This window comes from Ammospiza caudacuta, chromosome 21, assembly GCF_027887145.1.
Source record: "Ammospiza caudacuta isolate bAmmCau1 chromosome 21, bAmmCau1.pri, whole genome shotgun sequence".
Classification (NCBI taxonomy): domain Eukaryota; kingdom Metazoa; phylum Chordata; class Aves; order Passeriformes; family Passerellidae; genus Ammospiza; species Ammospiza caudacuta.
The window spans coordinates 9,679,617-9,701,768 of record NC_080613.1 but is presented as its reverse complement, the minus strand read 5'-3'; the positions used below and the strand labels follow the sequence as shown (position 1 = coordinate 9,701,768).

Here is a 22,152-nt window from a genome sequence, read left to right as displayed (position 1 = left end):
GCCCCAGGCACCGGGGCTGAGGTAAACACAAATGTGGGCTTAGCTCAGCTGGGTAATGAGCAGAAAGCAGCCAAAACTCATCCCTTTGGTATTCCACGTCTGGCAGCGTGAGCTTCCACATTAGAAGTTGGGGAAACTGCTTGTCACTGGATTTACTTTGTTTCTGAGGGCTTGAGCCCCCCTTCCTGACAGCCTCCCTATGGAAAATAAGCAGGGCTCAGGCTTCATGAAACACACGCCTGCTTTCTCCTGACAGCGCCACAAAGTCTCATCCCTGAAATGGAAATTGTGAACAAAACTCTGTGGCTGCTCACACTGAGGCATTTGGCTGATTGCTCATGTCCACAGACTGGTCATGGATCTGAAAATCAAACCAGGAATAGAAAAAGGCCACTTCTCTGTTTTGGTGACATTTCCTCTTTTCATTCCTGTCTGCCCATGATCAGCCAGGAGGGAAGCCTCAGACACCCCCAGAAACCCTGAATTTTGCTGCAGAGGAACATGGAATCACAGAATCTCCTGGATTGGAAGTGACCCGCAAGGATCGAGTCCAACCCCTGGCCCTGCAGAGGAACATGGAATCACAGAATTTCTCGGAAGTGACCCACAAGGATCAAGTCCAACCCCTAGCCCTGCAGAGGAACATGGAATCACAGAATTTCTCGGGTTGGAAGTGACCCACAAGGATTGAGTCCGGCCCCTGGCTCTGCACAGGACACTCCACAAGTCCCACCATGTGGGAGCTCCTGGAGCAGGTCCTGTGGGGAGCTGCTGAGTTGGTCAAGGCTCTGGAACATTTCTCTAGTGAGGAAAGGCTGAGGGAGCTGGGCCTGTTCAGCCTGGAGAAGAGACAGCCCAGAGGGGATCTCTCACCATATCGATGTGTATGAGTGTCTGAAGGGCAGTGCCAGAGCATGGACCAGCCTCTGCTGGACAAGAGGCAGCACTGACACCCAGGGAGTTCCACCCAAACATGGGGAACAATTTCTTTCCTGTGTGGGTGACCAAGCACTGAACAGACAGCCCAGAGAGGGTGTGGAGTCTCCCTCACTGGAGATATTCCAGAACCTCTGTGTGAAAAACGCCAATCACTTGTTTTTAAAATTTTAAAAGTTTAATAGTAATAAAATGGTTATAAAAATAGTAATACAATCAGAATAATAATAATTTGGACAATTTGAATTAGGACAATATGAGACAATAGAAACAGAGTTACAGACGTCCGGGTACCTTTTACTGGGCAGCACGAGCCCAAAAAAGGACCCACGTTAACAAAGGATTAACCCTTAAAAGCAATAGCCTGTTGCATATTCATACACTTCATACATGATGCATAAATTCCATTCAAACACAGGATTCTGTCTGGTCATCATCAACTTCTTCCTTCAAATCCTAACAGCGCCTTCGAGGCGGGAAGAAATTAGTTTCTTCTGATAAGAGGGCAATAAATTCTTTTCCTCTAAAAGATTCAGGTGTCCTGTGGCTGTTATCTTGCTGGAAGTCCTTTCTTTAAAAATGCATCCTACATAGCATCGTTTATATTTTAACAATTTTTAGAACCTAAAACTATATTTAACACAGTACTTAAGAGAATTAATACAGCATTACTTTCTAACACAACACATATAATATTAATTTCAATATTTGTGAAAAGCCAATCATAAAATGCATGCATTTTTCACACTCTGGACACGACCCTGTGCTGTGTGCTCTGGGATGGCCCCGCTTGGAAAGGAAGGTGGGCCCGGATGACCCTCTGTGCTCCTTTCCAACCCGAACCATGCTGTCATTCTGTGATTCCATGTGCCTGACAGTGCTGTCCAAACGCTCCCTGAGCGCCGTCCGCCCTGCCCGGCGCTCAGCCGAGCCGCACCGAGCTCCTCGGGCCGCGGGCAGCCCGGGACAGCCAGGGCAGCGCCCGCGGAACCTTGGTGCGGCGGAACCTTGGTGCTGCGGCGCGGGGCCCGCGCGCGGCGGGGCCGGGCTGGGGCGGACCGCGCGGGACCGGGGCGGGAGCTGAGGCGGGACCGGGGCCGGGAGCGGGGCCGGGGCCGGGAACTGGAACTGAACCGGGATCGGGAGCGGGATCTGAGCCGGGAGCTGAGCCGGGAGCGGCCCCGCGGGCCCGGCCAGGCCGACATGTACGCGGGGCTGCAGGAGCTGGGAGTGGCCAACGGCGAGGATCTCAAGGAGACCCTCACGAACTGCACGGAGCCGCTGAAGGCCATCGAGCAGTTCCAGGTGCGTTAGGGGCCGTCTGGGGCCGGGCTGAGCGGGGACAGGGCGCACGGCACGGTCCGCAGTGCTGGCCGGGCTTTTCCTGGCTTTGTTTGTTATCCCGAGTGCCGCTGTCAGTGCCTCTGGCCGTGTTGCAGACGGAGAACGGGGTGCTGCTGCCCTCGCTGCAGTATGCCCTGCCCTTCCTGGACCTGCACGGCACCCCCCGGCTCGAGTTCCACCAGTCCGTGTTCGATGAGCTGCGGGAGAAGCTGCTGGAGAGAGTCTCGGCCATCGCTTTGGAGGGGAAGGTCGAGGAGAGGTTTGTCAGCAGTGACTTCTCGAAAGGTTCCTCAGGGACTGAGCTCCAGTGGCTTTGAGGTGGCCACTTTGTTCCTTTACTGCTGCATTGTACCTAGTGTGGTGTTTTTTCCATGATTTCAGATACAAGAAGCTGGAAGATCTCCTAGAGAAGAGCTTTTCCCTGGTCAAGATGCCCTCGATACAGCCCGTGGTCATGTGTGTCATGAAGCACTTGCCCAAGGTGGGAGCACTGCACTGCTTGGCCTGGTGTGATGTGGTGTGTCACTGGTGTGATATCCCTGGTGTGGTGTGTCACTGGTGTGTCACTGGTGTGATATCCCTGGTGTGGTGTGTCACTGGTGTGTCACTGGTGTGATATCCCTGGTGTCACATCTCTGGTGTGCCTCTGGCAGGTGGGCTCTGCTCCCTCTGCACATTCTGCAAGTGTGTTGTTCACTGTCAGGGACTGACTGAGGATTCAGTACATTCTTGTGTCTGCTAATACCTCAGTGGACTAATTCAAAAAGATTTTCACATTTTCATAATCAGACTAGACTATTTCTCTATTTCTTTCAATCCATGCATCTTCCTAAAAAGCCAAGTTTGCTGATAGGTGAATTTTTCCACAGCTGTTTTACAAATCTCTGACAAGTGGAAGGCAAGACTTGAAGAGTGCAATTAAAAGTAGGCAGGAGGGAGAATCAGATCTCAGAATCAGTGAAATAAAAATCTCTAGGAGTGTCCTTTCTAGAAGCATCATGTTGCACTCAAGGTAATGGAATCAAAACACTGCTGGAACTTCAGTAATTTATTGAGATTGGAAATATCACCTTAAATGTCAGCACTGGAGATTTAAAGTAGATATTTTTTCTTCCTTGAAAGAATTAATGGTTTGTGATTTGGTTGTTGAAGTCTCTTAGGGCTGCTCTGCTGCTACACCAGGTGGGTGTATGTCCAGACTGCCTGAGGTGGGGATCAGGGCATGGAGAGAATTGTCCTGCTCTGCTCTGTGCTGGGGCTGCTTGGGCACAAGATAAAAAACATCTAAAGCTGTTGGAAAATGTTAAAAGGATGGGGAAGGGCCTGGAGGGGCTGTGAGGAGCAGCTGAGGGCTCTGGGGTTGCTCAGCTGGAGCAGAGTGAGGGCAGAGCTCCCCGGGGCTGCAGCTCCTCCCGAGGGGCAGCTCCCATCTCTGCTCTGGGCCAGGGACAGGAGCCAGGGCACGGCTGGGGCTGGGCCAGGGCAGCTCGGGCTGGAGCTCAGGGCAAGGCTCTGCCCCCAGAGGGTGCTGGCACTGCCCAGGCTGCCCAGGGAATGGGCACGGCCCCGAGGCTGCCAGAGCTCCAGGTGATCCCTGTGGGTCCCTCCAGCTCAGGACATTCTGTGATTCCATGAGATCAGCCAGGGATGAGCTGAATTATCCATCATCCATGCTGCAGCTGGTTGTGGCACAGGCCAATTGTGCAGGCAACCACTCCCCAGGAACCTGAGCTGAAAATGTGGATATTTCCTCAAATCAGAAGCACTGTGCTTTCCTGGCTTTTCATTTCATGCTTCACTGTGCAGCCTTTCAGAATCAATCAGTTTGCAAACGCCAGGGTGATAAAAAGGAGCTCACATGGATTTCTCAAGTACAGAACAACCTCAGTTTCCTTTTCCTTTGGTTTGTGGGAGACAGGGCCTGGACTGGATGATCCTGGTGGGCCCCTCCAGCTCAGGACATTCTGTGATTCCATGATTTGGATGGTTACAGTGGCAGGCAGGTGAGGAGCTGCTCACTGTGTAACTGCTCTGGGCATTGCAGGTCCCTGAGAAGAAGCTGAAGCTGGTGATGGCTGATAAGGACCTGTACAAGGCCTGTGCTGTGGAGGTGAAGAGACAGATCTGGCAGGACAACCAGGCTCTCTTTGGGGATGAGGTGTCACCCCTGCTGAAGCAGTACATCCTGGAGAAGGAGAACATTCTCTTCAGCAATGATATTTCCTTCTTGCAAAATTTCTTCAGTCCGTCTCCCAAAACGAGACGCCAGGGAGAGGTAAGGACAAGGAAACCCTCACAGTGTGTGTGAGGGGAATTTATCAGCTTTCAGTCAACCATCACATAACCTGGGCTGCTTTCTTCTCCCCACCTTCACTGCTGAAGTTGTTTAGCTGAACAAACTCTTTGCAACAAACACCAGGCCATTTTCTCCTACACATCTTGATGAAAACAGCAGGAATTATTTTAGTTGTTGTGTAATAAAAGATTAATGTTCTAAGCTGATTATGCACTTCAAAAAAAGAAAGGGCAGATTTTTTTCTCTGTTTGTCAGTCTGGTTTTAATTCACTTCAGCTGTTCTTAAGGCTGAACATGTCTTATCACATCAGTTTGAGTATGCTGATATGTTAAATTTGCTTTCTTGGAAACTTTTTTAGTGGACATAGCTTAACTGAAGTTGCTTTTTTATTTTAAAAGATGTAGAAAGTTGTAGTTAATTGGCATCCAGAAAAGTTGAATTAAATTAAGGCAGGATAAAGCTTTAATTTCAGAGAGGGCAGCACATTTATTACACGAGAGGTTGTTTAGACCTGTTTTGTTTTCAAAATCATTTGGTGTAAGTGCCCTGGTGTAATTTACTCCAGGTTTGCACTGCAGAGCAGGACACTCAGCACCACACCTCCTCTTGGTCACTCCCTGAGGGGATGGGGGGAGAATCAGAAGGATAGAAAAAAGAAACCAGTGGCTGAGACAAAACCAGGTTATGGGTGTTGAAGATTTGGTGAATGTCTCAAACAAATGCTCCTGGAAATCTTGGTGTAAACAGTTCCTCTTCAGGACCTCATGTCCCTGCTTGTGTTTCAATCTTGGTAAATCACATCAGATAATTAATTCACATTTGTGTGTGTGTAGAATGAGAGCACCTCGTGGTGCTGAGCCCTCGTTTCCCCTGAGCTCAGGTGGTGCAGAAGCTGACCCAGATGATTGGCAAGAACGTGAAGCTCTATGACATGGTGCTGCAGTTCCTCAGGACGCTCTTCCTGCGCACCAGGAACGTCCACTACTGCACGCTCAGGGCTGAGCTCCTCATGTCCCTGCACGACCTGGAGATCAGTGAGATCTGCACTGTTGATCCCTGCCACAAGGTACCTGTCACATGGGGGTATTTGTGGAGAATTTACTGGAAAAAGCCCAAAGAAGACGAGTCCTTTCTGTAAAGAGAGTTCAGACCTTGAATCTAAACATCATCTTGCATTCCTTAGACCTTTGGGTGAAAACTTCATCTTGGTTAACCAGCACTTTGCTTTCATTTCATAATCCATGCATCATTCAAATTTAGGGTGCTTTGGAAGTGTTAACAGCAATGTCTAATCTGACATCTATTCTATGTGGATGCTGCAAAACTAAAAAACATCAGCTGGCCCCAGGTTCTTACTCCAGGCTTCCCTCCCAGTTGTGGATTTGCTCTATCTGTCAGTAAACTGTGTTTGTAACAGTAAATACATTGAATATTGAATGAAAACATGAACCATGAATGAAAACATGAAAAAACGATTCAAATATTGGGAAGTGACAGATGTGATAATGTCACAGCAGCATCTTGTTACTGGCCCCTTGTTCATGGTAGCATCACTCTGACCTGGAACAAGGCCTTTTCTCTGAAGTAGTTGTTAAGTTTTACATGTATTCTGCTTAAAAAATAGTTCAGTAATACAGCTCTAAAGCAGGAACACCTCCACTGTGAATAGTCCTTTATTTAGTGAGTGGGAGTGGTGTTGCAATGGCCAAAATAAACCACATTTTTGCTTCTAAGTGATGCTGCTTCTTTCTCAGTCTCCTCCTTGTGTAAATCCACAGGTGTGCAGGGCAGTGGTGGATTTAATAAATGCCTGCTCTTTAATTGCCAGGGAAGTGAGAAAATGACCCCAGGTTAACTTCCCTGGGCATTCCCAACCTGCTTTTGGGCTGTTGGCCTTTCTGACCTCTGTGTTTGTCACCACTGTGGTACTGTGCCTAGGTGCACTAATGAAGCATCTCAACTGCAGATATTTTGAGGTCATTCTGAGCCTGTTTTCTCTGGCATCATGTGTTCTGTTGCTGTTTGATGAGTTCCTAAAGCTCCCTCCATTTTGCAGTTCACCTGGTGCCTCGACGCCTGCATTCGGGAGAAGTTCGTGGATAACAAGAGAGCTCGGGAATTGCAAGGATTCCTGGATGGGGTGAAGAAAGGACAAGAACAAGTGTTGGGGTAAGGCACTTGGGCTGTTCATTGGGAACCTGAAATTGGCTTCCTGGCACTCATAACATCTGACAGGTGTTAATTCTTCCCTGAAGCCAGCAAATCTCCAGCAGCCCCTCTGTGCACTCACAGAGTCACAGCCAAGCACATCGCGGTGGCAGAGCTTGCACTGCTTCACTTGCCACCCTTGAGTCTCCCCTGTGGCCTCATAACAAAATTCATTAGTCTTTCTTAAGGAGTCAGAATAACTTAATATGAATGACTTGTCTGGCTTTAAACCTAGAGAAAATGGGCTGGTGATGTTTGTCAGTTGAAGTATTTCATTAGCTTCAAATGAAAACCTTGCTGTGATCTGGTACACTTACATTTCTGGAAGGTTGCCCTCTTAGTATTTTATTTAGCTGGTACTTTCAGATTTGTCCATTTGTATTTAAAACTACTTAAGAATTCACTTTTACTTGTTGTTTTTCAAAAGCCTCTGAGACCTTTCTGTCCTCAGCACTCTAGAGATGGTTAAAACCTGCCAGCTCAAAGAGCTGGGACCACCAGAGGCCCAGTACCTGTGGGCTTTCTCCCAGCAGACCTTCAGCTGGCTGTGGGGGATTTTGTGCTTGATCTCAGTGCAGAAGACTTTCAGCAGTTGTTATTTCTGCTCTTTCATATTGAAACCACCATGAATGTTATTTTTTACAAGGCAGGACAAGGTTCATCAGGTGCACACAGCTGGGTTTGGACCTGTACAATAGGGTGGTTGGCTATGTATGATAAGTGTTTGGTTTTTATTTCTTCTCAGGGACTTATCAATGATCCTGTGTGATCCCTTTGCCATTAACACCTTAGCCTTGAGCACCATAAGGCACCTGCAGGACCTGGTTGGGCAGGACACCTTACCCAGGGTAAGCGTTGCAGCTTGTGTAGCTAACCTGGACTATGCTCCAGGCTGACTGACAGCCATCAGGGAAGGACTGGCACCATCCAAGACTCATTAAGTTCCCAAATGTGGCAGTTGGAACAAGGGAAACATGACTCCTGTCCATTTGCAGCTCCTGCTGCAGAGCTCTGCAGGAGCTCTTTGGACGTTTTGGCACTCTCCAGACTGACCACGAATTCTTTGCATGGCTCATTCTGCCTGGCAGCTGTGCAAATACAGAATAATGTGTAGAATCTGTGCCTCCCTGCTTTGTCCCTCCATCAGTCTGTCTGACAGCAGCACCTTCCTCCTGCCATGGTGAATGCCATGGGTTTGTTTGCACAGCTCTGGTCTGGTGGCTGAGATAAAACACAGCTCCTGCAAGTGGAGTTGGAGTCTGCAGGAGGTGCCGAAGGGTTAAAGAAGGGCACCCTGACAGGTGTCTGAACAATGGGAGCCACTTGCTGTTTTATCCCTGAGCTATTAAATGTTCTTGCATGGAGCAACTTCCTTGTGACAGTTTAAGACTGAAAGTCGTTTGGGTTTCGGGACACAAACAATCCATTCTTACACACCCTTTCTCCTCCTTTCTTCTGCTGAGGTGACTTGGTTTATGCTCTCACACATTACATTTTATTGCACTAATTGGGCTGGACACATTTTAAAAAGATGTTCTCAGATGACTGCAAACTTCCTGGTGCATTATAAATTTACAAACCCTCCCCAAACCCTGAGGTGTGGCAGTTATTTGATGCCCATTTGAGGATCAGTTTTCAATTAACTTGAACTGAATGCCTTTAGCAGTGTTGGACAAAACTGCTAATCCAGAACAGCTTTGAATATAAACCACTTCTTCCAAATAAATATCTCATGTGAAAATTAAAATAGCTGTTTTTCTTCTCCCCTTAAAATTGGAGGAAAGCCCGGATCTGCTGCTGCTCCTTAGGATGCTGTCTTTGGGACAGGGGGCCTGGGACATGATTGACAGCCAAGTCTTCAAGGAACCAAAAATGGTGAGCCCTTTTGATGTTAAGAATTTAACACAATTAATCAAATTTAGACTTGTTTATTATTTTATTGCATTCCTGATTAAACATTTGTTCTCCAAATGTCTCATCAGAGCTTTCTTGACAAAAACAGTGGTCAGAGAGCAGCTGTTCTGGACATGCTGGGAGCTTCCATTACCTTTTTATTTCCATGGGTGCCTAGTCCTTACTGTTCTAAAATCAGCCTGTACCTCTGTTAAATACTCCACTGGTTTCTCATTGCTCTCTCATTTTTTCTGGAGTCTTGCATACAACTGATGGGTTTGTAGAACACATCTTGCATGAGGAAAGCAGGATTTCCAGGACTATCTCAAACTCTGGTAGCAGTTCAGAAACTTTTCATTGACAAGAAAAATGGTTTTTTCCCCTCCCAGCTCTCTGTTTAATGTAGTGCCCCATTGAGCTGTAATCTTTCCATGCTTTGGAAATCCTTTCCCAGTGTTACAGGAATCCCTGGTGTGGCTCAGCTGAGGGCAGGAAGGCCAACCCTGCTGTTGCACAGCAGGGCTGTTCCTCTGGAGGAATTTGCTGTTTCTCTTCTGAACTATAAAGCAGTAAATGTTTTATAAACACCTGGGGGCACATTTGAAGTCTCTAAAATGCATCCACTCCTGGCTGCTAGGATGTTTAAATTCACGCAGGGAGGGTGTGCATAGCACTGGGACTAGCAGTGAGAGGGACAAGTAATTCTGAAGATGGTGCTGTCATTTGTGCTCTCTTATGAACCTATAAGGGAAAATGCTCCGTTTCTTTCCAAATGGAGTCTCTCAATCAGTCTTTAAAATCTGATTTATTTGTGCTTTTGTTACCTCAAATAAGCTGGGCCACGCTGGGAGTCAGTGATTGTTGATATCAGCAGTTTGATGTCATCCTGAACACATCCCATGCCTGCAGCAGGGCTGGGAGGGGCCTCGCAGGAGAAATGCAACACAATTGTCCAAAGAAAGGGTTTGAGCAGGAGTGTTTCTGTAGTGAGATGAAGCAGAGTTTTCCCAATTACCATGGAATGTGTGGAAGTGAATTATTCAGGAATTTTGACTGGAATTGGATGTCTGTCAGCTGGTTTTCCTCACTGTAGGATGAGGCTCCTCACACTGCCTTGCTTTTGTCACAGCGCTTCAGGACCATCAGGTGGCATGAAGTGACTGATAATGGCTTTGTTCTCTTCCCTCTGTCCTTCCCTCCCTCCAAGGAAGCCGAGCTGATCACCAGGTTCCTGCCCCTGCTGATGTCCTTTGTGGTGGATGACCACACCTTCACAGTGGATCAGAAGCTGCCCTCGGAGGAGAAGGGACCAATCCCCTACCCCAGCGCCATTCCCGAGGCTTTCACCAAGTACGTGCCTGGCCCCACCCTCTGCAGGCTCTGGCTCCAAGGCAGCAGGAGCCAGCCAGACCTGGCAGGGAAAACTGCCTGTGCTAAAGGCAGGGCTTCCTGGGGTGAGATTCAGTGCTAATCCATCGAGTTTGAACTTTAACAAAACAGGTTTCCCTTGTGCTCCCTCAAATACAATTTATCTACATAAATAATGGTCCTATAACGGACTATTCTGTCATTGAATATGAGACTTTTTGGTGTTTCTGTTCAGCTTCCCAGGCACTGAATGCTGAGTTTGGGGTGATATTTGGGTGCAGCTGGATGAGTGCCCACGTTGAAGAGCACTATTGGAAATCATAAAGTTGGCATTTTTGGCACCCACACTCTGTCTGTTGATAACCTGTCACTCCAGGGACATCAAAAGGATAATGAAAACCTCTCTCTGCTCTTTTTTGTTCAGATCTTCTGATTTCTAGCACAATTCTTGTCTGTGTGCCAGAATCTGGATACTGGGTCCTGGTAGTTGTGCTCTCCTCTATCACAGTGTTATGTTTGACTTTTGGGAGACTGAAACATTATTGGATTTTGTAGAATTTTTGAGTATTTGGGCTTCTTCTAAAGGCCATTTTGAGCAGCACTTTAATCAGGAAGACATTATAAATGTTGACAGTTAAATGCAGCTGTTTGCTGAATGTTCAGTTTTTCTGGAGTGTGGTAGTGAACACAGGGATGATCCATCTGCTCCCTCACTGAATAGCTGCTCTTCAGTGGGTTTGGAATTAGCCACTGCTGTACCTGCTTGATAACCATCCCACAAGTACTTTAAACCTCTTAAAAATTTTAAAAAAAAATTGCTTTATTGATGAATAAACTTTGCTTGTGCCATAACAGGTTCCTGCAGGAGAACAGGATAGCTTGTGAGATTGGGCTGTATTACATCCTTCACATCACCAAACAGAGGAACAAGAATGCTTTTCTGAGGCTCCTGCCAGCACTAGGTAAGTTTTTGTCTCGTCTTCTGTTTGCCTTGTACTGGACACTCAGGAGGCCACTGAACCTGGAGTGACAGGGATGTCAGACCAGGGACAGGGTGTTCTTCTGCCTTTGGCTCTTCTGGTGACTTAGTTGTGAGTCCCTGCAGGAGTGTTTGGGTTCTGCAATTTTCTGCTGATGTGAGAGTTTGGGGGCAGTGCTGAGGTCAGTGGTTCCTTTCATCAAGGCCTCCATTAACAATGAGATCAGTTGAGAGCTATTTGGAATCAATCTGAAAAATAGCAGAGCAGGTGCCCCAATTCTGCTGCTGCCCACAGTGACTGCAGGTGGCCAGAAGTTGCTGGGACTTGACTTTGTGTGGTGGAAAAATTGGTAACAAAATAAGTAACAAAATAGGGCTGAACACAGCCTTAATTTTTCCACCGGTATTATCTTGTTCACTGACTCCTCTGGAATGAGTTGCAGGAGAGCTCTGGAGCAATCTGCTCCTAATCTTTTATGTCTGAAGGATCAAAGCCATCTGCTTGGGCTGCCTGTTAGCAAAGGAAATGAGAAAAAATGACTGAAAGGAAGTAGACTTACATTAGATATTGGGGAGGAATTGTTCCCTGGCAGGGTGGGCAGGCCCTGGCACAGGGTGCCCAGAGCAGCTGTGGCTGCCCCTGGATCCCTGGCAGTGCCCAAGGCCAGGCTGGACAGGGCTGGGAGCAGCCTGGGACAGTGGGAGGTGTCCCTGCCATGGCAGGGGTGGCACTGGATGGGCTTTAAGATCCTTTCCAACCCAAACCATTCCATGATGAAACCTCACTGCAGGGATTTCATCAGGAACAGGAGCTGTGTGGACAGGTGTTGGCACATCCTTGTTAGTCTGTGTCTCTTTCCTTTCCATGTTTGATAGTTGAGACATTCAGTGACTTGGCCTTCAGTGACATTTTCCTGCACCTGCTCACTGGTAACCTCACCCTTCTCAGTGATGAGTTTGCACTTGAGGAGTTTTGCACCAGTCTCTTTGATGGCTTCTTCCTCACTGCCTGCTCCAGGTAAAGCAGATTGTTCTCACTGGAGAGAGGGAGTTCACAGAATGCCTGACAGAGTTTTACTGCTCTAAGCAATAGTTTAATAGTTCATCCAGTTCTTCACTAGCAGTGGAAATATCAGCCTGATGCTGTTTTCCTTTAAGGAAAGGTGAATGTTTTGGGATGAAGTTTTTATCAGCCAAATGGATATGTCTTGACTGTGAATTATTTCATTCATTATCCTTAAGGTGGAGTTGCAAAGGAGAATATCCTTCAGGCTTTGCAGTAGCTCTGGCTGTGTAGAGTTACTGCAAAGAGCTGAAGTTATCAGCAGCACACAAAAATCTGTTGTTACTTCTGGTCCCTCACTCTGGTTTAGCTGGTGGCCTGCAGACAAGTTCAGCCTCCAGAAAGCTTCTCTAAAAGTGGCTGAAATTCCTGCTGGAGCACAGCAGCATCTGCTGCTGCTTCTGCTGCTTCCTCCACACACTCTGTGCTTAAAATCTCCCCCTCCCTCCTCATGGTTGTGCAGGTAATCCACTGCTGTTGAACAGTGCCTTGAATCCTTGAAGGTCTAAGGCAGTGTTAGTGCTTACACTAAGATAGCTCCTTCCAGGAGCTCCAGTTCTCAGGGGTTTTGGATAATTATAACAAAGCCTGTGGTGGGGGGAATTATTCTGTTGCTCCGGCTTCCTTGTTCTCAAGATGTTTGTTTGTCTTGGTTACTGTGCTTTCAATTGGCTCTTGCAGGAAGGAGAATGTGCACAGACATGTGCTCAGGCTGCTGCTGCATCTGCATCATAAAGTGGCCCCAGCCAAGCTGGAGTCTCTCCAGAAAGCTTTGGAGCCCACCAAGCAGGTAGGAGGGGAAGCAGGAGAAAGGGAATTCTGATTGCAAGTGAAAGCAGCTGCCTTTCCAGACACTGTTTAATGGAACACAAGCTCTGCTTTCCAAGGCTACCAAGCTGTGGCCTAATTAATTACCTTGTGGCTCTTCCTCCTGTGTTGGTTTGTGTTAAACACACAGGCTGAAGCACACTTGGTGCTCTGGCTGGAATGGAGTGTGACTGTGCTGTTTGCCTGTCCCTGCTTCTTTCCTGCAGAGTGGGGAAGCTGTGAAGGAGCTTTACAACCAGCTCAGTGAGAAGCTGGAGCTGCGCAAGCCCAGCCCGGCTGAAGTGACTGAGACTCCCTCCATGGAGCTGCCCCTGCCCACCGTGCCCACCCCAGCCTCACGCTGAGCTGGGCTGCAGGGCAGGCCTGAGGGGAGAGGAGCTGAGCCTCTGCTGCCTTCTGAGTGGCTCTGCCCACGGGGTGGAGACAAAAACAAAGCCACTGAAGCTCCTTCAGGATTCGCTGCAGTTCACCCAGCTCACTGGCTCTGGCTGGTTAGAAAACTGTATGCAGTGCATTGCAAGGTTTACTTTTCTTAAACATAGCTGAGTGTCTTCTTGTAGATCCACTTGAAATCTGACTGTACATTTTTAAAAGAAAAAGAAGAAAATGCATATTTTTAAGCTTAGCATCCTGTGTCTTTAAGCTCTGCTCAGTGATTGTGGAGCCCTGGTGTGGCTGAGCAGGTGCTGTGGGCTCTTGAGGCTGATCAAGGCCTTGGTCTGCCCCTCGGGGTCTCTGGACAAGATGCTCAAGAGGAGGAAGACTCAGAGGAGATGAGCTCCACTGAAAGCAGTTCCTGTCTGAGGTTCCAGCTCGTGTGGTACATGGTAAGATGTGCTGCACTCTCATAAGTGTCCAGTGCTGCCACCAATCTGAGCAGCAGTCAGCAGCCTCTTCTCAGATGGGCTTCCACAAAGAGAGCCAGAAATGGAACTCTCCCCTTTCCTCCCAGCTTTCCTCCAAAGGAGTAGCTTGAAGTGAGTCCTGGAGCCAGTTACAAAGAGCAAGGCTGAGATGTTCCTCAGTGACAGCAGGGCTTGGGTGTAGGTGCAGTGATATTTAGTTTGTGAAAAAATAGAATCACAGAAATTTCCTGTGTTGGAAGGGACCTTTCAGATCATCCAGTGCCACCCCTGCCATGGCAGGGACACCTCCCACTGTCCCAGGTGCTCCCAGCCCTGCCCAGCCTGGCCTTGGGCACTGCCAGGGATCCAGGGGCAGCCACAGCTGCTCTGGGCACCCTGTGCCAGGGCCTGCCCACCCTGCCAGGGAACAATTCCCAATATCCATCCATCACTGCCCTCTGGCTGTGGGAGCCATTCCCTGTTTCCTGGCATTCCAGGCCCTTGTACAGAGTCTCTCCCCTTTCCTTGAAGGCTCCCTTCAGGTCCTGGCAGGTTGCACTTGGGGCACCCAGAGCTTCTCTCCTCCAGGCTGGTAGGCCTGTCCTTCATGGCTCCCTTGTGTCACTGTTTCTGTTCCACTTCTGCTTTTGCTTCTGCCTCAGCTGGAGTGTGCAGGGCCCTGTTCAGTGCCCAGCCACCCTCTGAGGAAAGAACCTTATCCTCATACCCAACCTAAACCTTCCTTCTTTCCCCCATCAGCTCTTGTTTCCTGGGACTGGAGCTCTGAGTGCCAAGTCACGCTCAGGAGACTCCTCTGTTTCCTGAAGCTGTGTCCAAAACACCCAAACAAACACAGTAGTTAAGTGGAGGGGTGGAACTCCCTCCCCAGTGCTGCTCCCTCCCCCTCTGTGTGGTTTCTTCCTCCTGAGCTCAGAAATGCTGTGTGAGGGCAGTGACACCCTCCTTTAACCACCTTGGTGCTTTATTTCTCCTTTGGTGCAGGAACAGGAAAGGTGGGAGGTGTTTGTGTTTGACTCAGGGGCACTGTCCTGTACCCCACATTTCCTGTGTTCTCTTGTTTCCACTGCAGCTCCCAGGTCAGGGCTGCTTTTGGGAGCCTCTCAGCAGTTCTGATACTGGATTTGTTGGAAAGAGCACCTGGTGTAACAATTTCCTGATACTGGATTTATTTGAAACAGCACCTGGGTGTAACAATTTCCTGCAGAGTTTTGGTTTCAAACTGTTTAAACTGTCCTGGTAACTTAGACCAAATAACATCCCACACTGCTGCCAAACCTTGGCCATGAACCTGCTCAGGCCCATGTTCTGCTCAGACTTGGAGGTAATTTTAGGATTGTTTTGGGGATTCTTTTGGTCACTTGAGGTTCCCCATGTCCCAAGTCTAACATTGTGCTCTCTTGCAGCAGGAATTTGTCATCCAGGATGATTATTTTTTTCCTGCTTGGTACAAAGGCCTGTACCTGCAGAACTGTCACACACAATGGTGATTTTTCCCAGTTTTTTACATCCATGAAGAAACTGAATCCCAGAATATGAACTGGCCATTCCCAGTGCTTGTGGCAAGTTTGGCTGAGGAGGGGAGAGCTGGGCAGCTGAGAGGAAGTGGCTGCCAGTCTGCTGCTGCTCAAGGAGACACAATTCCAGAAAACAATGTTAGTAGTGAACATCTCTTCCTGCTTGCCTGTTTTGGTAGTGAAACTCTTCCATGTTTTGAGATGAGAAAAGTTTCACTCCTGTCCCAGGAATGACACAGAGCCCTGTTGTGCAGGTGAACCCTGCATGGCAGGAGCTGAGCTGGCTGCACTGGGCTGCAGGGGCTGGGATTCCAGGGGTACAGAGGGTATGGGGTCTGGGATTCTAGGGATTTGAGGGTGCAGGGGCTGGGATTCCATGGATACAGGAATATGGGGTGCAGGGGCTGGGATTCCAGGGTTTCAGGGGTGTGGGGTGCAGGGTCTGAAATTCCAGGGATACAGGGATATGGGGTTCAGGATGCTGGATGTGCAGAGTCTGGAATTCTGGGGATACAGGGATATGGGGTTCAGGATGCTGGATGTGCAGAGTCTGGAATTCTGGGGATACAGGGGTGTGGGGTGCAGGATCTGGGATTCCAGGGATACAGGGATATGGGGTGCAGGGTCTGGGATTCCAGTGGTACAGGGGTGTGGGGTGCAGGATCTGGGATTCCAGGGATACAGGGATATGGGGTGCAGAGTCTGGGATTCCAGGGATCTGGGCTGCTGGGGATCCAGGAGTGTGGGGTATGGTGTGCAGGGTGCTGGATGTTCATGGTCTGGGATTCCAGGGGTCCAAGAGTGTGGGGTGCAGGATGTGCAGGGTCTGGGGATACAGGGATATGGGGTGCAGGGTGCTGGATGTGCAGAGTCTGGAATTCCAGGGGTACAGGAAGATGGGGTGCAGGATGTGGGATTCCAGGGATTTGGGCTGCCAGGGATCCAGGGGTGTGGGGTGCAGGGTCTGGCATCCCATGGGTCCAGGGGTGTGGGGTGCAGGGTGCTGGATGTGCAGAGCCTGGAATTGCAGGGATACAGGTATGAGGTGCAAGGTGCTTGATGTGCAGAGTCTGGAATTCTGGGGATACAGGGATATGGGGTGCAGGATCTGGGATTCCAGGGATCTGGGCTGCCAGGGATCCTGGAGTCTGGGGTGCAGGATGTGCAGGGTCTGGGGATACAGGGATAAGGGGTGCAGGGTGCTGGATGTGCAGAGTCTGGAATTCTGGGGATACAGTGATATGGGGTCCAGGGCCTGGGATTCCAGGGTCTTGGCCGACAGGGATCAGGAGTGTGGGGTGCAGGGTGCTGGATGTGCAGGGTCTGGAATTCCAGGGATCTGAGCTGCCAGGCATCTAGGGGTGTGGGGTGCAGGGTGCTGGGGTGTCAGGGATTCAGGTTACAGGGATCCCAGGGATGCAGATTGCTGGATGTGCAGAGTCTGGAATTCCAAGGATACAGAGTATGGGGTGCAGGGTGCTAGATGTGCAGGGTCTGGGATTCCTGGGGTAGAGGGGATGAGGTGCAGGGTGCTGAATATTCAAAGTCTGGGATTCCAGGGGTGTGGGATGCAGGGTGCTGGATGTGCAGGGCCTGGGATTCCAGGGATCTGAGGGTGTGGGGTGCAGGGATCTGGGCTACCAGGGTTCCAGGAGTATGGAGTGCTGGATGTGCTAGGTCTGGAATGCCAAGGAATACAGGGATATGGGTTGCAGATTGCTAGATGTGTAGGGTCTGGGATTCCAGGGATCTGAGGGTGTAAGGTCCCAGGGATCTGGGCTGCCAGGGCTCTGGGTGCAGGGTGCTGCATGTGCACAGTGCTGGGGTGCAGGGCAGTGGCTTTTCCCCGTGCCAAGGCCAGGCCAGCCCTTGGTTCTGCCCTGGGGTTCCCTCTCAGAGGAGCTCTCTCCCTTTGCTCCCAGCTGCTGTTTCACGGCTGGTGCCAGCCCAGCTCCGGGAGGCTCAGCCGGGCTGGATTAGGAATTTTTCCCATCCTTTGAGCACAGGCACTGCTGTGGGTGTGCACTAGAGGGTGGTGCAGCCTTGCCTGCCCTGAGATCCTCCCGGAGCTGGAATCGCTCCCTGCTCACACTCAGGGGACAGTTTGTCCTTGCAGCACGGGTGGGATCCCTGTGGCACGAACAAACCATGAGTTCTCTCCAAACCCACTGAGCCTGACTGCAGAGAGAGTTTTTACAAACAGTTCAGGTCTGTGGGTTTTCCTGAGGGATCAGAGGAGCTCAGTGAGGCTCTTCAGGCTCAGCTGGGCTGTGATTTACAGGATAACAACTGAAGCCATTGTCAGGCATCCTCACACCTCTGAATGCTCCAGAGCATCTGCTCCTGGGCACAACACCCTGTCCTGGTGCTGTGGGCACTGCACCCACTGGAAAATGCTTGGGAACAATGAATGGGAGTGGTGCAGGTGGCTGGAGGGAAGATGGACCTTGAAAGGAGTGGCTGATAAAGGCTAGAGCAGATGCTGCACTGCAGAAAACTGAGTGATCTCCCTCCAAGGGACCTTTCTGGCAGTGCTGCTACAGGATTCAGGCTTTGCAATCTCCTTGAGGTTAATTCTGATGAGTTGTACATGGTGGGGAATTTGGTTTGTGACTTCCCCTGTAAAGGAGGAGAAGTTCCCCTTGTCCAGCTCCTTGGATGAATGTCTGTCTTCAACTTTGGCAGAACTGCATCTAGCCCAGAAAATGAAGTGACATGAAAAATCTTCTTAACTCCTGTCCTGGTTTCAGCTGGGAGAGAGGTAATTGTTTCTTAGTTATTTAATTACTTTTTCAGTATAATTCAGCCATTTGAGGGTAGAGAACATCCCTGATTTTGCCTGTAGGTGCATTACAGGTGTTTCTATCTGCTCTAAATGCTGTTTGAGCTCTCCTCAGGCTGGGGCTGTCTCAGGAGTGTTTGGAGGTGCCCAGCAGCAGGGCTGTGTGGGGCAGGGCTGTGCCACACCTGGGCCTGGTGTTTGAGTCTCTCTGGGGGCAGAGGCAGAGCACACAGGGCTCTTCAGCCTTTATTCCAGTTTTGATGGGTGGCACACAGATGTCAGAACTCTCTGTTCCCTTTTGTACAGCAGTGTGACCTGTCCTGGCACACAAATGCCACTGTTCCTCCAGATGTGCCTGTGGATGAGAATCTTGCTGGAGCAGCTTTGCAGGAGGAAGAAGTATTTCTGCACTTTCTGTCCTTGCAGTTCTGGCAGATCCTTCTGTGACCTCCTGCTCTCTCCACTTGCCTTTCTCACCTTAATTTCCCCTCCAGGCTGTTTTGTTAACAAGGACCGAGCTCCTTCTCTGTGGCTCTGAACCCCAGGCATGCTCTGGGTGTCCTTGCCAGCACTCCCCTTCCACCAGAGCCAAGCTCAGCATTAAAAACAAAGGGAAAATCAGCATCTTAGAGCTTCAGGTGGGTGTAAAACCTGGATTGAGGGCAGCTCCACCCTGGCCACTCAGTGCTGAGACACATCACACAGTCCATGGGCATCCTCTGCATTCCCTGCTCTTTCCCAAGCCCTTCCCTGTTCTTGCCCTCTGTGGTGCAGAAATGACCATCAGCAAATTGAGGAGAGTCCAGCAGCACAGGGAGCCCACAGCAAAGATAACAAGGTCAGTGCAGCTGAAGGAGAATTCACCAAAGCAGCTGAACCATCTGAGTGGGTGGATTTCAGCCTGCTGGACCTGCCAGGGGAGTTTGAGGAGAAGGATGAGGCTGCACACCTGGAGGCAGTGAAACCTGCTTCCTTTTCTAGTAAAACAATTGCACAAGGGGCAAAGGTGTCTCAGCTGGGCTGCCAGAGCTGCCTTGGGCTGAGTCTGAGCTCTGCTTCTCCTCCTCAGCAGGGCCTGGGCCCAGGAAAGGGGAAAATCATCCCTGGGAGATGCTCACATTTCACAGCCTCACATGTGCTGTGCTGGAGAGAGCAGCCCAGGAGTGAGAACTGGGGTCTGTCCTTCAACAGCTTTGTGAATGTCATTCTGTGGCAGGAAAGGGAGAAAGAATCAGCAGGGTTTGGGTTGGAAGGGACCTTAAAGCCCATCCCATCCCATCCCATCCCACCCCTGCCATGGCAGGGACACCTCCCACTGTCCCAGGTGCTCCCAGCCCTGTCCAGCCTGGCCTTGGGCACTGCCAGGGATCCAGGGGCAGCCACAGCTGCTCTGGGCACCCTGTGCCAGGGCCTCACACCCTCAGATATTCCTGTAATATTTGTAATTCCTGTAACCAGCCCTCCAGCTTGAGCCAGAATAAACCGTGCTGGTTCTTGTGCTATTGTCATAAAAACCAGTTCAGGACTCAGGAGACAATTGTTATTGTAGTTTTAATATTAATTTTTTCCCCTCAGGCCAGCATCAGTTTGCTGTGCCAAAGCTGACTTGCCTGATGAGGGTTAACAGAACAAAGAAGTGGGGAAATGTGTACCAAACCCTGGTAATGAATCATTACCAATCTGATCCAAAACAACCCAGTGATTAGGAATGCAGTTTCATATTACCACTTTTTCAGGCACAGTTGTAGGTAGAAGCAAGTAAATACCCTCAGAAGAAACGTGTCTCATAGCATCTGTTCTTTCTTCTGTTAATTATTGACTCATGGGAGCCTGTGGAAGGAGCTGACATTCTGCAGAGCCCCTTGTTCTTTTTAACTCTGAAACTCCATTTTCCTCTCTGCTCTGCAGGCTGAGAGCTGCTCTGGCAGGTTGTGTCCACTCTCTGTCCCTGGTGTGCTGAGAGAGCAGAGACAGAGCTGAGGCTGCAGTGCCTTATTCTTTTATTGCCCTGAGCTCACACCTTGGTCAAGGTGTCACCAGGGACTTGTGAAACCAAGCCTGGGTGCCACAAACAACAAAACATCTGCTCCAATGGGTCACAGACAGGTTTGTTCCCAGCCCACCTTCTCCAAACCAGCACCAAGGTCTCTGCTCAGTGTCCACTGAATAATCCCAGAATTCCAGAGGGATTTTTACAGGTGGTTCCTTGAAGGGCAGCCAGAGGGCAAGGAAGGGAATCAGTTTTCTACCTCACCTATACCCAGCAGGACAACATTCATGGGCTTTGGCTGTGGAGGTGCAGGAAAGAACCTGCAACCAACAGGGCCCTGCTGGGGGATTTGGGGACACCAGGGGACACCAGGACCCCCAGTGCACCTTGGCCAGGGCTGTGTCTAAGCAGAGGCACTTGCACTTGCTGGTGTTTGTGGCCTGGCTCTGCCTGGGGGGGTCACTGGACCTTTTGGATGACACAGGAATTTTGGGGCATGACCTCATGGTCTCTTGCAAGAGCTCCTTGTCCTGATGTTTCAGTTTGACCTCTGTATGGGAGGTTTGGTGTTTCCAAATCTTGTCTGCCCTGGTAGCTGGAGGGATCCTGCAGCCTTTGGGCCTCAAAAGGGAAATGCAGATCATTGTCTTTGCAGTGAAACTCAGGAATTCCTTCTAAAAAGCCAAAAATTGCAGCAAGGTTTAGGTCAAGCCTGATTTACTGTAACAAACCAGTTGTTGCTGGCTTTTTGTGATGCACCTTGGGGGCTGTGAGAGTTCTGGGTCGATGGTGAGCTTCAGGAAGGTGGATTTGCCCTTTGTTACTCAGCCACACCACATTCCAGGAGGAACAATGGGATGCTGGATGCTTCCCAGGAGCCTGGAGGAATGTGATTGTTGGTGCTGCAGGTGCCCTTGGGGCTGCAGTGAATATAAATATTAACTGGCACCTCCACCTCTGGTTGTTAAAATCTCTTGAGGAGTAAAGAGGCTTGGATTGATACCAAACTGAGGGAAATGGGCCCTGGGGAGCAGAGGGACTGTTCCAGATTGCAATGCAAGATGTTTTCCATTACCATCTGTATGGCAGATTACCTTTGTCAAGTGGGCAGTTTGTTTTATCTCTCTCTTTGAGTGACCACAATCACACCTCCCTCGGGAGGGGACATTGCTGATAACAGCTATTGAACGTCACTGCATGGCTGATAAGAACTATAACATCCCATTGTGAGATGCTCTGCCCAGAGGGAGGAGCCAAGCATTGCTACCCAGATATAATCCAGAGGTTTTGAGACACCAGCACGGCTTTCTGCACTGGATTCCCCAGAGGAACAGCAGCTGCCTCTTCTTCCACTGGATCTTCAGAGGAAGAATACATCCTTCTCTACAGGACCCCTGCTCCAGCAGAACCACCCCTGACACTGCAGGAGGGCTGCAGCCACATTTCCAATGGCACTGCCACCAACACCCTGACCCACAGGGTGTCAGGTTGGGTTCTGACTCTGTCAGTGTTGTTCAGTGCACTGCATTGTTTATTTTATCCTTTTATTTTTTTCCTTTCCTATGAAAGAACTGTTATTTCCTGCTTCCATATTTTTGCCTGAGAGCCCCTTAATTTAAAATTTATAGCAATTCAGGGGGGTGGGGAGGGTTTATATTCTCCATTTCAGGGGAGTCTCCTGCCTTCCTTAGCAGACTCCTGTCTTTCCAAACCAAGACAGGGACACAGTCCTGTTCCCCAGCCCAAGCAGTGGGAATGCTCAGCAACTGGGCTTGCAAGGGCTGGTGAATTATTCTGGGGTTTAATTCAGCCCAACCAGCTGGACTGAGCCTTGGACAAAGCAGCTTGGCCTCATGTCCAGCCTGGTTTTACAAAGGAATTTCCAACCTGTCCTTGCTGCTGCTTAGGAATGAGGTGTTGTCATTGCTCAGGGCTCAGCTGCATCCCTGCTGTGCCTGCTTCAACCTTCTCTGCTTGGCTTTGTGCCCCACCAGAGCTGGGGCACAATGCTTTGTTTTTGTTTCCCAAAGTTTGATTTAATTCCCTGCTCTCCAAACCTGCCTGAGTTCCAGCCCCTCTGATGT

The 22,152-nt window shown here is 49.7% G+C and overlaps 1 protein-coding gene across 1 annotated transcript; it reads left to right on the top strand.

Annotated features, from left to right (window-relative positions):
* Positions 1–2,011: 2,011 nt before the first annotated feature.
* On the top strand, positions 2,012–13,536 carry NELFB (negative elongation factor complex member B). Its single transcript, XM_058818382.1, has 13 exons — positions 2,012–2,241; positions 2,376–2,539; positions 2,662–2,761; positions 4,325–4,555; positions 5,458–5,643; positions 6,634–6,746; positions 7,531–7,633; positions 8,565–8,660; positions 9,886–10,028; positions 10,902–11,008; positions 11,902–12,043; positions 12,770–12,878; positions 13,123–13,536. The coding sequence occupies exons 1-13, from the start codon at positions 2,140–2,142 to the stop codon at positions 13,258–13,260; spliced, it is 1,734 nt and encodes a 577-aa protein (XP_058674365.1). The 5' UTR covers positions 2,012–2,139; the 3' UTR covers positions 13,261–13,536.
* Positions 13,537–22,152: the final 8,616 nt, after the last annotated feature.